The sequence below is a fragment of the Dasypus novemcinctus genome (assembly GCF_030445035.2).
Source record: "Dasypus novemcinctus isolate mDasNov1 chromosome 8 unlocalized genomic scaffold, mDasNov1.1.hap2 SUPER_8_unloc_1, whole genome shotgun sequence".
Lineage (NCBI taxonomy): Eukaryota > Metazoa > Chordata > Mammalia > Cingulata > Dasypodidae > Dasypus > Dasypus novemcinctus.
Genome location: NW_026688123.1, coordinates 783,374 through 799,116, shown reverse-complemented (window position 1 = coordinate 799,116; position 15,743 = coordinate 783,374). Strand labels below are relative to the sequence as shown.

Here is a 15,743-nt window from a genome sequence, read left to right as displayed (position 1 = left end):
GTCCCTCTTCCCAGGGCTCCACCCTACCACTCTGGGAAGAGCTGCTCTCAGCCAGGTGGAAAGTCCCTTTCCACACATTTGCAGGAGCATCTGAAAAGAGATGCGGATATTGTTTTCTGTGTCACCGAAGCCAAGGTTATCTTTGTACTTTGTTATTTTTTTATAGTCACATCCTGATCCCAGGTGTCCCCTGGAGCAGTTGACTAAACTGTCCTTCACATTTTCAGAAATTCATGTCCCAAGGGTGGCTTTGCCTATGAGGGAAAGGGCTCATTTTATGCTATAAAGGGGCTCACTTTATGACAAGTGCATGTGCAAAATGCACCCTCTTATAACACATGCCCTTGAAATTTCCAGGCCAGGAACAGTGGCTTCATTCAGCTGAACATTTCAGAAGGGAGGTTGCATGTAGCAGGGGTCCAGGCTCTCCCTGCTCTCAGTTCTTGAGGGATTCCTTTCTGGGGCCATTTCCTCAGTGCTGGAGGAACATCTTGAATGTGCCCTATGACCAGCTCCCCCTCCCTGCCTGCCAGCAGAGACTTCAAGAGAGTGATGGCTGGTCACACACATGCACAGGGAAATTCCACAGCTGCAGCCCTAGACCCTCCACAAGACTGCAGCAGTTCAGTTCCAGCATCCCCCTGCCTGGCTGTAACATTCCCTTTAATTCTGGCCAAACTGGCTTCAGGGGAAATGGCACATTGGGTGCTCTATCCAGTAAATGGTGGAGCCCACCAACCAGCCATTGGGGTTTGCTTTTCTCTGAGGCTTCTGCTCAGATCCCGGGCCTGCAGGTATCTTTCTCCCACCTGAAAACTCCTAACATTTACCTGTTTCCTGGAGCTGGGGTCACCATGACTGCAACTTCTCAGAGTTCCCTTTAATTCAAAACAGAAACATCAGTGTGTTGCTCAAGATTCAAAGTTGTTCTCATAATCTCTGACTTCTCCTCACACTTCTCAAAGTGGGGGATGAGATGTGAGCAGACTCTTTCCCTCCACACCTGCAGCAGACCATGCCACCCATGGACTGAGGGAGATCACGTGGCCGCAGGGGGAATGGCTCCAATTTTTGACCTGCATGACGCTGAGGCTCCTAAAGGCAGGAAGGGGATGATATGAGAGGACGCATGGGGATCATAGTCTTTCCAGGCAGTGGGGCAGAGAGTCCTCCTCCTCAGCTAAGGGAGTGACAGGAAGGGGCTAATAATCAAATAATTACCTCAGGTCAATTCTGTTTTTGAGGCTGGGGCCTTCTTGTGCCACAGACACTCCTGCCCCATTTCTCGCCTTAAGACACAGAGGATGCCCCGCGCTCCTGGGGTTCAGGGACAATTGCTGACCCTGTGCTCCTGCTCTTCCTCTCCCCAGTGTGGAAACAAGTTAGCACTGAGGAGGGCCCAGCACAGCCAGGTGCACACCACCAAGGTGGGCGCATGGGAGACGCTCACGCAGCCCCTGGTGCCCGCCATCCTGGAGGGTGACCGAGCCTTCCTGAACATCTTCCTGACCAATTACCGGGGCTTCACCTCCATCACACAGGTGCTGGAGCAGCTGTTTATCAGTGAGCCCTGCCCTCCTCCACAGTGAGTGCTCTGCCACCCACTGGCTGTGCCTCAGGAATGTCACTGCAGCCTCTGGCCTCAGAGTGCTCCTCTGAAGAGTGGGGTGGCAGCAACAATTTTCTGGGGCCACAGTCAAAACTAAAATGGGCTGAGCCACTGAAGGTGCTTCCCTGAGCCTGCTCTGCAGAAAGGGTGGTCGTGGGGAGAGGGCTTGTCCCTGTAGAGTAATTCCCTCTCCACCTGAAGAGGTTCTGCCTCAACGTGACTTAGGAATCCTGATTGCCATCGAATGGAGGCTTGAGCGCCCATCTCTGTTGGCCCTGTACTTCCGCAGCCTGAGGGGTCCTGGCAGCTGGCAGAGGAGCCCCGTTACTTGTCAGGGATGGTGCAGCTCAGGTCTCCATTCAGCAAATACTAGGAAGTGTCTCCTAGGGGCGGGCACTTTCTAAGGCCCTTTGTTGACCTCACTGGACAAAGCTGGAAAAGTTCCTGCACTCCTGGGCTTCCCTTCTAGGCAGGGAGTCGGGCAGCAATGCTAAACAGCAAAAGGGGTGCATCCAGGAATTTATAGGTGGCGCCTTTGTGTCTCTTCCACATGTGGAGATGACCACTCTTTTGGTGATGGGACTAGAGAATGCCAGGCATGTCTGAAAGAGTGAGTGAGCTCTGGTGTGGACAAGGGCCTCCTCCTTCCCAGGTAGGGTGGGGAGGGCAGGGCTTGTGGTGGAGGATCAGAGAGAAACCTGGCTCCCACGATCCCCACTGGAGAAGAGGCCAGGAGTCAACGCCCTGCATGGAGAACTGTACAAGGGTTCTGGTGTGCAGGGTGCCCTGGAGCTCTGAGCCTGCCCAGGCCCTGCCCCAGATCTGCTCGCCCTCCACCCCACCACATGTGAGCACCCTGATCTGGAGGTGTGGTGAGAAAGCAGCTCACACACCTGCCTCACTACACAGTCCTGGGAAGTGAGCTGCCAGGGGCTGGGGTGGCTGTGTCCGTGCCCTTTGGGAGGCCAGTGCCAGGGGCAAGAAGACCCCAAACATGGACTGGAGAGGAAGAGGTAGGACCGCTATGCACCAAAAAGACTGAGGGATCATGAGGGACCAGGCTGACTGTGGCCGGAGGACAGGGCTTGTACCTCATGGGTCAGATGTGTATGAAGCTCACACCATGTGCCAGTGCTGTGCAAGGAGCAGAGCAGACAGAACCCCTCCCTGTCCTCATGGAGGTCACATTCCAGTGGGAGGGCTCAGGGAGGCAGAAGAGAAGGAGGTCTGGCCTCTCTGGCCTAGGGCCCTGCCATGGGAGGTGGCCATCAGCCATGGGAGGTGGCCATTGGGGGCCGTGTGGCAGCAATGGCCTCTCCACTCACTCTGCTGCTTGGCCTCCCGTGGCACCATCTCCTACATTCTGTGCACCTGGCTGGTTAGATACCCAGGGGATTTCTTCCAGCCCCCAGACTTCCCCTGCCTCCAGCAGCCGGTGGCCTTCATGCAGATCTGCCTGCCTGGGTCTGCCCTGGAGAGCCGTGCTCAAGCCCTCCTTGCTCAGCTGGAGCCCATGGAGCTCAGGGAGACAGACTCAGAGGGTGAGGAGCCCTGGGGCTGAGTGCACATTAGCCTTTGGGAAGGGGATGGGGTCACACAAGGAAGAATCTCCAGAGGGGGCCTTACTGCCCAGAGAAAAGAGTAATTTGGACCACTGACCTGAGGGCTTGCAATTTGGGATGACTTCCTGGGGGCTGCTGGTACAGAAATGCGATCATTCCCATATTTGGGAGGGTTTATAGAGAGGGAGTCCTGCTGTTGCATCTTCTTCCTTTTCCTGCTCTATGTCAGACCCAGAGTTAAAAACCACTGCAATGCCTCCTCCAGAGCCACTTCCATCACTGGCACCAGACATCAGGCCTACTCTAGAATTGCAGGTGCCTCTGGCCCCACCTCCAGGACTATCTCCAGAGCTTGCCTCATCGCTGGCTCCAGAGCTGGAGCCTGTGCCATCATCAGCTACAACATCGTACACAGCACTGGCAGAAGCTCTGATACCACCTCACCTGCCACCTCCAGATGTTCAATTATTGATGGCTGCTAATCTGGAGGGACCCACTCCACCAGCAGAAGCATCATGTTCAGTGCTGGAGGCAGCTCCATCACCACCTTCACTGTCACCTCCAGAAGTTGTGTCATTGCCAAACAGAGCTGGAGCCAGTTGCTTCACTACCAGTAGTACTAGAGCTAGTGCTGGTGGTACCCCTGATGTCACCTCCACTGCCACCTCTGGATTTGAAATCCATGCCAGACAGTTATAAGAATTATTTGGGAATCTCATGAATCATGATGGCTCATGTAAAATAAGAAATCAAGAAGAAGCTATTGATGTCCAGTGCTGCTGGCAGCCTGTGGCTTACATGGCCAGTCAGAGCTGATACATCAGGAAACCACTTCCTGCTCAACCAGGCTTCCAGACACACTGCTTCCCTCTCCCTCCATGTTTCTTCTGGCAGCTTTCCTGGCTACACACACTGAAAGTGGATTAGCTGAACCCTGGTCAGTGGCTGTGCATGTGAGGTGACTTCAGCTGGGACAGCTCCACCTCACACTGGGAGGTGGAGCCAAGGGCTCCTCCAAGTCCCCGTGTGGCCAGGGGAAGTCACTGCATTCTTAGACCTGTGTCTCCTCATCTGGAAATGAAGTCAGGACCAAGTGTAGGACCTTCTTTATGGAGAGGGGAGATGTTCAAGAGAGGGCAGGCATGTCAGGGAGCATTCCCTTACTCCAATTTGGAGAAGGTGCCACAGAGAGCACCGCAATAACAGAATGTAACCCTTGCTCTTCATGGGTAGAGTTCTCACCTGCACTTTACATATAAGCCAGCAGGCTCACGGAGGCCAGGCAGCTCATCCAAGCCGCACACCCAGAACAAGCTGGAGCTGGGATTCACATCTCCAACCAGAGCTCACAGCTTGTGGCAGCAGCATTTCTGCCAGTCGAAGCAGGCAGCCTGCTAAGTCCCCAGGTCAGGATCTAGGGTCAACTGAGTGAGGGGAGGATGGCCTCACTAACCTCATTCTCACCCCTGAAAGGAGTGGACATCCAAGGATTCCACCCTTGGAATGATGAAGCCAAAGAAAGCCCAGCAGATGCAACCACAAGAGAGGGCGAGTGTCCGTGAGGCCATGGTGTGCCAGAGGGGTTCTGGCCTTCAGGACATCAAGGGTACCTCTTTTCTGGGTAACTAGAAGAGATATTTTGATTCTTGGTGCTTGGAGGGGTACTAGGAAGGAGGTGGTGAAGATTCCCAGATTCTCCCAGTGAGAACTCTCAGTGGGGGATATGAGTCTGACCCTGGGGAGTTTCTCCACTTGATGCCACATATTGTCACACAGGGCACTGTCCCCTACCTGGGACATTCCTCAGGGAACTGGCCATGCTGGGCTCGTCTCTCCAGGACCATCTGGATGTAAGTGGGCTTTGGGTCATGGTGGGGGGAAGCTAGGATGCAGAGGTTTTGGGGAGAGAGGCACTTCCAGTTATCAGCACTGAGCACACCTGCTCCATGGGGGCCCCACTGCACCCCTGTGAGTTGGAGGTGTCAGGTCCATTTTCCAGATGAGTAAGCAGACACATCCCCTCTGACTGCACAATGAATAAGGCTCTGGCTGAGCTGGGCATGGCCTCTGCATCAGGCATGGCCTTGGTGGAAGAGTGAAGTTGGTCCCCTAAATGGATGGGATTTATGGAAGAGTCTGAGCAGCCTCTTCACCCTGACACACCGTCTCTCCCCCTGTCATCAGAGAGGGGTGAATGGATGGTCCCTTAGCCTCTGCTCCAGGTCCCCCTCCTCTATTACTCCAAACCTGAAGAGCTCCAGGTCCTGGGGGTGCTGGCTTGTGCCCTTGTGGGTCCTCCCAGAAGTGCACATGAGAAGGGATGAGGGGAGCTGGTAATGGCATGAGGAGCCTCTTCTGATGGAGCTGGGATGTCTGTCTTCCAGGAGAGAATGATCGACTATGAAAAAAGGAGGAAGGTGAGTATCCGTGGGCATCACGGCAAGGGTAGGGTGTGGTTTGTGGGTGCAGTCAGAGACCGACCTGGTCAGGACATTTCATTACTCCATCAACCTTCCACTTATTAAAGGGGAGCATTTAATTCAAGGAGATGAGGAAGATCTGCCACACTGGGGTGGGGCAGGAGGAGGTATCTGGGACCCTTTCCTGGAGAAGGAGCTGTGTGACTCCTGATCTGAGAACAGGTAGGACTTGGAGGAGAGTCCAGGTGAAGAGGGAGCCCATGTGAGCAAAGTCCCTGTCACTGAAGGATCCCCTGTCCTACCAAGCAGACCCACCATGGCCTCCTCTCCATCTGCTGTTTCCCTCTCATCCCAGAAATACCAGGTCCTTTCACAGATCCAGCTCCCACAGTCAAGCTGCACCTATGACTACCTGGTGCCTGATGAGCAATTTTGTTCCTAGTTTGGGGCATTGGGGCTCCTTAGTGAGACTGAGAGGTAAGGGCAGGCCCCAAAGGGTCAATAGGAGGGCACACCCACCCCTTCACCCAGTTCCAGAAGATCTGCAGCAAGGGCTCTTGGTCACCATCAGAACCATGGACAGGAGATATCTGGGTTCCAGGACTTCTCCCTCAGATGAAACTCTGGGAGCCCTGAGGTGTGTCTTCCAGTAGTCTCACAGCAGACATCACCCTATAGCTACCAGCTGATTTGTGAATTGTGTCCCCACCCCATCAGCCAGCAGCACATTCCAGACCAAAAACCTCCCAGATCTGTTCCCAATCCAGGGCAGACAAGTGTGACTGCCTTGGTGCTCAGTATCGCTTCAGGCTAAGAGAGGGCTTGGGAAATGGATAGTTTAGTGTCATGGTCCTGGCTCCACTCTTGACCAGCTCTGTGACAGGGTCAAGTCCTCATCATTCTGGGCCTTGTTTTCCCTTGAAGAAAATGGGTGATACTGGGTGCTGGTGTCCATGGATCCTGTTGACTTAAGCAGCACATGGCAGGGGGCCCAGAGGGCAGTGGAGCATGAGGGTGGGGATGGGGTCTTGCTGGAAGATTCAGCTGTGCCACACTTCCTCCAGCACTGAGCTCAGCAGTAGTGAGACCTCCCACTCCAGTGTCCAGATCCAGCATGGATCCGACCTCAGCAGCGGGGATGCAGCTGCCTCCCACCCCATATATGTGGCCAAGGCCTCCAGCCATGATCAGGAAATCCACATGGACCTTGACCCTGAGTCCCCTGATGGCCAGGAGGAGAAGGTGCCTGCCCACAGCTCCTCCTAAAGGCTCCTCTCTGGTCCTCCCAGTGCCTGTGTTCCCTTCTCCACACCCACAAAAGGGGTGGGGGTCCCTCCTTGAGAGAGAGGTCCTTAAAGCCCCCTGGAGACTATCAGTAGCCTGGGGTTCCTGCAGGCTCCAGGGCTTCTCCTGATCTTGCTGTCCCCCACAGTTTGGGGACTCGACCCCCACTTCATGCCTGGACATGCCAAGAGTCACCTCAGCCTCCATCAAAGCCTCCTCCTCTTCAGCCTGCCCCGTGCCTGGGGCCACACTGTGCACCTCCAGGGCCTCGTGCGCGGGGCTGCTCTACAACAAGCAGGTGGGTGACTTCTGCATCATCCGCGTCAGCCTGGACGTGTCCAATGGCAACAATTACAAGAGCCTGCTGGTGAGCTGGGCAGGTGCAGTCCCCGGGTCCAGTCACTGGGCCAGGCAGTGAATGGGGAATGGGTATATGTGCACTTCCTGTCCTCTTGGAGCTGCTATACCAGCAGTTTGGGAAGGACAGGCAATCAGATCCAGAAGGAGCAAAGACTGGGTACAAAGGCAGTCAGGGCTGAGTTTGGTGGGTGGAGATTTGAAGCTTCCGTTCTGAGGTCACACAGCCTGGGATGACCTCACTGGGGCAGCCTTTGAGGGGAAGGATGGGGGACAAGCCCCGATAGCCCCAAGCAGAGCATGTGCCTGGACTGTCTGAGGAGCAGTGAGGAGCACAGAGGTGAAGGTGCAGAGGCTAGGGGTGAATGAGGTCAGAGAGGAGATAGAGCCAGGTCACAGGCCCTGTGGGGACAGACCAGGGAAGTCAGGTGACACCCAGCTGTGCAGTGATGTGGCTGCCCCAGGGTGGTGGTGGTGAGGGGACCTGGTCCTGAATAGATGGCAGATCCCACCATCCACCCTCACCTGCACACATGCTGACCCAGGTGAGGCACATCTGCCTGGGACTGCAATTCTCTGGCCACCTAGCACTCAGGGGTGGTAAACCGTGACTTGAATGACACTTCATGTGAGACCTGCCTGTGCCCAGGCATCGGGGCCAGGCAGGTGAGGTCTGTCACCTGCTTGGTCCAGATGTCTGCTCCTGGAGTCACACATACTGCCCTTGAGGAGCTTTTCCAGGGTGCAGATCCCAGGGGCAGTGAGCAGCCTAGGTGTGCTGGGAGGAGGGGCAGTGAGCTGAGCAGGCTGTCCACACCCACCTCCACCACTCTTCTTTATGGGGCCCTGTGTCCTTGGGGCCCTGGACGGCCATAGGAGCTGTGCAGGCAGAGAAAGAGGGATAGGGCCCATCCTCAGGGAAGGAGCTGTGAGATGGGGGGAATTCTTATTGGAGATGGGGGCTCGAAGGACTTGAGAAGACTTCCCCATTCCATGGCAGACTCCCAGGGGAGCATGAGAAGTCAGTTCATCCTCCCTTCACCCAGCCCTGCCTGGAGGCTCAGAGCCCTGTGCTTAGTGCTGACCACCCCAAAGGCCTTCTGGCAGCTGCTCTTGAGGGAGCTGGCTCCAGGGTCAAGTCCTGGTGGCCTGTCCTCTAACACTCCCCAGCTGACCTACCAAGATAGGGCTCCAGCCATGATCCGCCGGCCCATGGAGAAGCACAACCTGAAGGACAGCCCAGAGGACTACAAGCTGGTGCAGCTGATTTCACAGGATCGAAGTACAGCAGGGGATCAATGGAGAGGGCAGCAGGGGGTCAACCCCCATAGTATATCCCAGCCCCCAGGACGGAGGCCTTCTGCCACAGTGAACCTACCAGCAGGGTGGTGGCCAGCGTCCTGCACACACCACCACCTGTCCTTGGAAGCCCTTAGTGCCCACAGTGAACTCCCCTTTCAGATACCATCTCCCAGTCTTGTACCCTCCCTGGACATGACCCAGGCAGTGAGGAACCTATGAGAGAACTGTCATTTCAGGAGCCAAGAATAAGATCCTCTCCACTTGGCCATTGGCCTTGAGGCCAAGCGCACAAGCTCCCCTTGCAGGATGTCCTCTGGCCAGGATATGATGTGTTGTGCATCCATTAATAGTCATTACTGCTGTGGGCACAGATATTAAAATCCATGCACGTGTGACACTAAAAACAAAGCAAAACCAACTTAATCCCCTTTGGAGCCTCTGCAGAGCCAAGTCAGTGTTCCCAGGACACACAGAACCAGGCAGACTGGGGTCTGGGCCCCTGGGGAGGTCACTGAGGACCTCTCTGCCTGGGTCTCAGTCCCAATGGGAGAGGACAGCAGGCAGTGTGGGAGCAAATTGTATGCTCTGTGCCTAAAGTGTAACTTCATTTATCTTTGGTGAGTTGACCATTCTTTCTCAAGCATTAACCTTGGGTACCATTCCTTACTCCCCGCAAGTTGTTTTAAAATTTTTCTCTTTTCTTCCATCACCATCGTGGTGAGATGGCCAGGGTGGGTGGGACCATGTCCTACAGAAAAGGAAGACTGAGGCTAGAGGGGTAAGGAGGTAGGAAAAGAGGCCCACATTCAAGCAGGAGCAGGAATTCCAGTCCAGCATGGCCTCACAGCAGGCTTTAGGCCAGAGGACGCAGGTGAAAATAAGATTAGGGAGGAAGTCCTTTCTTGCTATGAGGTGCCCAAGTGGGGAGGCCTCACTGACTCCCTGCTCAAGAGGCCTGGACTTGGCCGCTATTTCCTGGGCTCCACTAGCCTTGGATCAAGGAGAGTGGGACTCAGGGGCCATGTCTCCTTCTATAAGGCTTACTCCAACTTCAAGGTCACCTTCAGTGAAGGCCTCAGGCATGGGGCACCCAGAATGGGGGGCCCTCTGGCAGTACTAGGTCGAGGTTGCCAGGGGTGGAGCCTGGTCACTTTTGAAAAACATCCCTTGGGATCAAGACTTCTTGAGTCTTGCCTTTGGGCAGGTGTCAATCAGAGGGGTCCTTGGTGGTCCTGGATCTGGACTGGGTGACACATGTGTCTGGCTTGGACTGGCCCTCATGGGGACCTGAAGGGGTGGGGCAGTCTGTGGCCCCTAGTAGCACAGCTGACCACCCCTCTGCCCATCTCCACCAGAGCTGCGGATCCCTGATGATGCCAACGTCTTTTATGCAATGGCCTCAACAGGAAACTATCATTTCCTCCTGACCAAGCAGAACTTTCCCATGGGGACAAACACCAATAAAGGAGGCTGCTTAACCATACTTCAAAGGATGGAGAAGAGACTCAAGTTACCAAAGAGCAAGTACTAACAGGCTACCAACATCAGGGTCAACCTTGGTCAGGAAGGTGAGCCATCCCAAACCTGAATATGTCAAGCCAGGTGAGCCCTGGTTCATGGGAGGGTATATTTGAAGGAATGAGAGGATAATTGATTTTTTTGTGTGTATAAATCCAAAAAATTACCTATCTTATGGATATAATATTTATTTTTTGAAATAGCAAATCCTATAATTGAATACCATTATTAAATCCTTTTTTCTAATGCAGCCAGGGAGTTGAGTTTTGGTTTATCTTGTACTGTGGTGGTCTGAATGCCCTATCTGCTCTGATGTGGTCCTTCAAGTGAGAAATCCTGCAGAGTGGCAGTGCCTTGTACATAGGAGAAGTGAGCAGGGCCAGGGGACCTTTCCTGTTTTACTGAAGCAAACACACAAGCCACCTTCCCAGAGTGATTTAGTCAGTGTTCACTAAGGAAAAAGAACTGACAGGAAACATGTATAAATATGAAATTTTTACAAGATTGTCTCACATAACTATGGGGTTGCACAAGTCCAAATTCCACAGGCTGGCTGCAAAACAGGAACTCCCATGATGGCCAAGATGAATTCCCCTGGGGGTACTGGCTGGCAGAACTAGTGATTATAATTCCCTCTTTTGACTGTGGAAATAATCACTTCTCCAAATAATGCTTTCATCTGATTGGATGAGACATCTCTCATTACTCAAGAAAATCTCCTTGCTCAACTGTAAATGGAAACAGCCATAAATGCAATCAACTTATTAATGATTTAATTGTGCAAACTGTCCTCACAGTAACAAGCCAGTGTGTGTGTGACCAAACTCACAAACACCATTCCCAGGCCCATTTGACACCTGAGTGTGAGCACTGCACAGGGCAAGTGTGCACTTCAGCAGTGGCAGCGTGGCCAGGAGCTGAGGCTGACCAGCTGATCTCCCTGGCATTAGAGCCACAGGACCTTCCTTAAGGCACAGCAGCCATCTCAGGAATTTGGGTGTCATTCCAAATTACATTGGAAAGGGCCATTTCCTGACCCAGTACAATGGCTGCCTGTATACAGAAGTATATACAAAATTAATGCTGTTTTCAAACAATATCTGTTTTGGGGAAATGTTTAAAAATGGTTCTGAACTGTTGGGGATGGTAAGGAAGCAGGTGGGAGATTCTAGGCAGCAGAAAATATACGTGTGAGCTTCCAGGTGGCAGCGAGTGTAGAACCCATGGGAAAGAGTGTGGAGATTGGCAGGTTGGGCAGAGGCTGTTGGGGGGATGGGGGGTGAGAATTAGGGTACAGGAGAATGGCAGCCTGCAGGATTCCTACCAGGTCCTGTGGACTGGAGGCCCTGGAGAATGAGGAAGATTTAAAGAAAGCAGAGTTTCCATCACCCTTTTGGAATATTCTTCCAAGGTAATAGGTAAGTGGGAGGAAGATACACAGGAAAAGACAAGGCTTAATTAAGGAGACCTGGATTTCTTTCTCTGAGCTCATTATAGAGTAAGGTTAAGGAAAGAGGGGGTGTGTTTCCCATGTGGATTGAAATGGTGTTTTCTTCTCTGCTCACCATTTTTTTCTTCTTATATTAACTACTGTCACTTGAAAAAAGGATCTTTTTTCAGGTTGAAAAACTATCATCCTTTATCTAAGAGAACATTTGTGCCCAAGGTCAAGTCTCCATCAGTGTCAGAGAAAAATTAGAGGCAAGAAAATCTTCAATAAATTTCAGAGTCCTTGACAGAAGGCCAGAGTCCCAAGACTCTCACACTGTGTTAGTTGTGTTACTGGATTTTGTCTAGGTTCTTGGCTATGCTACAGACATGAATTTCAAGAGCATGTTGGGTGAGTTACATCAGTCATTTATTCAGGGATGGAAGGATGAGAAATGGGAGAAAATAATAGATCATGGGTCCCAGGTAGAGAGGAGAGGGTTGAAAAGTGATAATGAGGGCTGATTTACAGACTACAATTCTCCATTATAGAGTATAAGTACCCAGGTTTACTTGCATGGCCATTATGGCAGAGGAAAATGGGTAAGAGCAGGGCACAGAGGCAGGAACAGGGGAACGAAGGTGAGCATGAGCTCAGGACTTGTGCCTGCTTTTTGAGCCATTAATTATTCCACCCCTTGGCTAATGGCAGGGGAGGAGTTCCAGCTGTTTGCTGTTTGATTGATTACTCCCCTATCAATCCCCCATGAGGGTCCAATGATCAAGTCCTTGGGGAATAGCCAGGGCTTCTCCTGGCTTCCAGATGAAGTCTTGTTCTGGATGGCAGAGTCTTAGGGAGGGTCTGCCAGCAGTCATCTTGGTGGTTATTGATGTCCCCATGGACTTCTTGCCAGGTTCCAGAGCCATCTATTGATTCCCTATCTTACTTGCCAGCACAGTTGGATAGCAACCTGTAAGACATTTTTCAGCAGAATCATAATGCATTATCAACGAATATTTGATGACTATTTGCACCAATTGGAAAAATTACATTGTTATTAAAACCAACTATTTTATTATGTATTCACATACCTTGACTGGTGAAAAACAAGTGCACATCTACAAGGAAGCATGTAGTTATACAAGGGTAAATGGCTTGTATTAGCAAAAGAGAAGATAACTATGTACATGCCAATAAGGAACATTTTAATAAAGGACAGGCATACATTATATGGAATATTACGTGATAATGAAAAATAATGGGAAAATATAATAATGAGATGGATGTACAAATCTGTAAAACCTTACAAGTTAATAAAATGTGTGGAAGAACAATAACTATGATATATAATATAATGCACATATCTCTGTGTATATATACACATGTGTGTTTGTGTGTGTACCATGGTGTGTATGAGAGGGGATAGATTTGGCAGGTGGGAAGAGATGTGCAAGGGCAGAGGGTCTGAGCCAAACTGAGCAGGTGAATGGCAGTCCTGGAGGAAAGCAGCAGGAGGTGTGCAGGGAAGGGAGCAGTGCAGTTCTGAGCACAGGTCAGAAGCCAGGAACCAAAATGGGGTGGAGGGGCAGACAAGGGACCTACAATGCAGGCCCAAGGGGGGCAGGGCCTTGGAGGGAATACCCCAGGGACAAGGTCAAGGAGTGGAGGAAGACAAGGTGGAGAGAATGACTTTATCACAATCTCCCCCTGGTCCCACACTGGACTATATTTTCTATAGTTTGGTTTGTTCAAAATCGCAAAAGGTATTTTCTCAGATATAGAACCACCCCCCAAGAACTTTCCCCCACAATTCATACTACAACTATCCAATGTCACAAATGAGTTGTCACAATAGTTCCAGGTACTAAGTACCGTAGATACAAAATATCACATGCATTGAAAATAAAAACAGGTAGGCATATTAAAGAGTTATGCACACGATTTAAAAAGATGGACCAGTGACTGGATCTCTTGATCAAATCCCATTATTTTATTGATTTATTTATTTTTAAAGATTAGATTACATAAATGTTATATAGAAAGTACAGGACATTCCCATTTGCCACTAGAGAAATTCTGTTAATCTTTAACTCCCCATTCCCTATCCCCAACTTGGCCCCTGCTAATATACACTCCAGCTTAGAATTATTACAGAATTAGTTAATATTCATGGGCTCATATGGTATTTGTCCTTTTGTGTCTGGCTTATTTCACTCAACATGATATCTTTAAGGTTCATCCATTTTGTTGCATGAATGAGAACTCCATTCATTTTACTGGCTGAGTAATATTCCTTTGTATGTTCATATCACATTTTATTTACCCTTTCATCAGTGGATGGACATGTGGGTTGCTTCAATCTTTTAGCAATTGTAAATCATGCTGCTATGAACATTAGTGTCCAAATAACTATTTGAGTCCCTACTTTCAATTCTTTTTGGAATATACCTAGAAGTGGGATTGCCAGGTGTTTTATTTTTTTTAAGATTTATTTTCTTTTTCTCCCCTCCCCCCAGTTGTCTGTTCTCTGTGTCCATTTGCTGCATGTTCTTGTTTTTATCCACTTCTGTTGTCAGCAGCACAGGAATCTGTGTTTCTTTTTGTTGCATCATCTTGTGTGTCAGCTTTCCGTGTGTGCAGCGCCATTCTTGGGCAGGCTGCACTTTCTTTCACACTGGGTGGCTCTCCTTACAGGGTGCACTCCTTGTGCATGGGGCTCCCCTATGCAGGGGACACCCCTGCATGGCATGGCACTCCTTGCATGCATCAGCACTGCACATGGGCCAGCTCCACATAGGTCAAGGAGGCCCCGGGGTTTGAACCACAGACCTCTCATGTGGTAGATGGACACCCTATCCACTGGGCCAAGTCCACTTCCTGCCAGGTGTTTTAGTTTACCAAAGCTGCCAAAGCAAAAGTTCCAGAAACAGATTGGCTTTGTTAGTGGGGATTTATTAGGGTAAAAGCTTACAGTTCTGCAGCTGTGAAAATGTCCAAGTCAATGCAGATCCTGGAATTATGCCACCTGCACAATGGCTGTTCTGCCATTCTCTGTCTGCCTTCCTTCTCCAGGCCCAGCTTATCTTCAGCTTTGAACTGATCCATCATCCTTGACTCTTGGGTGCTACATTTTCCAGCTTCTCTACTGATTCCAGCCTCTGGAGTCTCTCTCTGCTGCTCTGGGCTTCTCTGTCTTTCTGCAGCTGTAGGCAATTCTGGAGTCCTTTCTCTCACATGGCAGGGGCAAAATGCTGTCTTTCTCTGTGTTTTTCTGTTTCTGTTTGCAGTTCTCAGTTTATATAAGACCCAGCAAGAGGGCAGAGACCTTACCTGAGTAATGCCTCACTGGTAGAGTCCAAAGACCCCAAAGCATGTTCAATCAAGGTCCCTTAACTAAATCTAATAGGAAAGGTCCCATTCTACGCACAAGAATGGGTTAGCTTCAGAGCATCATTTTCTAGGGTCCACAAAATACTCAAACCAGGACTGCAGGTCTGCAGGTAATTCAGTAATTCTATACTTTACTTTCTGGGGAACCACCAAACTGTTTTCAACAACTGCTGTACCTTTTTACAGTTCCACCAACAATGAATGAATGCTCCTGTTTCCCCATATTCTAACATTTGCTGTTTTATTTTTTCCCTAATAGTAGCTGTTCTAGTGGTTGTGAATTGGTATCTCATTGAGTTTTGCTTTGCATCACACAGATGGGTAATGATGGTAGCCATCTGCTCATGTGTTTATTGGTTATTTGGATACCATCTTTGGAGAACTGTTTATTCACATTTTGCCCTGTTTTTTATTGGATTGTTTGTCTTCTTGTCACTGAGTTGTAGGTTTTTGTTTTATTTTTATTTTTTTCTCTCCCCATTCCCCCACCCCCCAGTTGTCTGCTTTCTGTGTCCATTCACTGTGTGTTCTTCTGTGACCGCTTCTATCCTTATCAGTGGCACTGGGAATCTGTGTTTCTTTTTGTTGCATAATCTTGTGTCAGCTCTCCGTGTGTGCAGTGCCATTCTTGGGCAGGCTGCACTTTCTTTTGTGCTGGGCGGCTCTCCTTACAGGGCACACTCCTTGCATGTGGGGCTTCCCTATGCAAGGGACACCCCTGCATGGCAGGGCACTCCTTGCGCACATCAGCCCTGCGCATGGGCCAGCTCCACACGGGTCAAGGAGGCCTGGGGTTTGAACCTTGGACCTCCCATGTGGTAGGTGGATGCCCTATCCATTGGGCCAAGTCTGCTTCCCAGTTTTTTGTTTTA

General features: G+C 50.7%; 1 protein-coding gene across 1 annotated transcript; it reads left to right on the top strand.

Moving 5' to 3' along the window:
• The first annotated feature begins 6,611 nt into the window (after positions 1 to 6,611).
• LOC131277337 (ral guanine nucleotide dissociation stimulator-like) lies at positions 6,612 to 10,078 on the top strand. The gene is made up of 4 exons (XM_058292411.1): positions 6,612 to 6,833; positions 7,024 to 7,242; positions 8,403 to 8,514; positions 9,890 to 10,078. Exons 1-4 carry the CDS (start codon positions 6,612 to 6,614, stop codon positions 10,063 to 10,065), a joined length of 729 nt encoding a protein of 242 aa, XP_058148394.1. The 3' UTR covers positions 10,066 to 10,078.
• Positions 10,079 to 15,743: the final 5,665 nt, after the last annotated feature.

Bases quoted from the DNA above. Each gene is read 5' to 3' on its own strand.
- LOC131277337 (XM_058292411.1), top strand. From the start codon at position 6,612: ATGGGGTCTTGCTGGAAGATTCAGCTGTGCCACACTTCCTCCAGCACT. The intron at 6,834-7,023 runs GTGCCTGCCCAC...TGTCCCCCACAG, and splicing joins CTGATGGCCAGGAGGAGAAG to TTTGGGGACTCGACCCCCAC. The intron at 7,243-8,402 runs GTGAGCTGGGCA...AACACTCCCCAG, and splicing joins ACAATTACAAGAGCCTGCTG to CTGACCTACCAAGATAGGGC.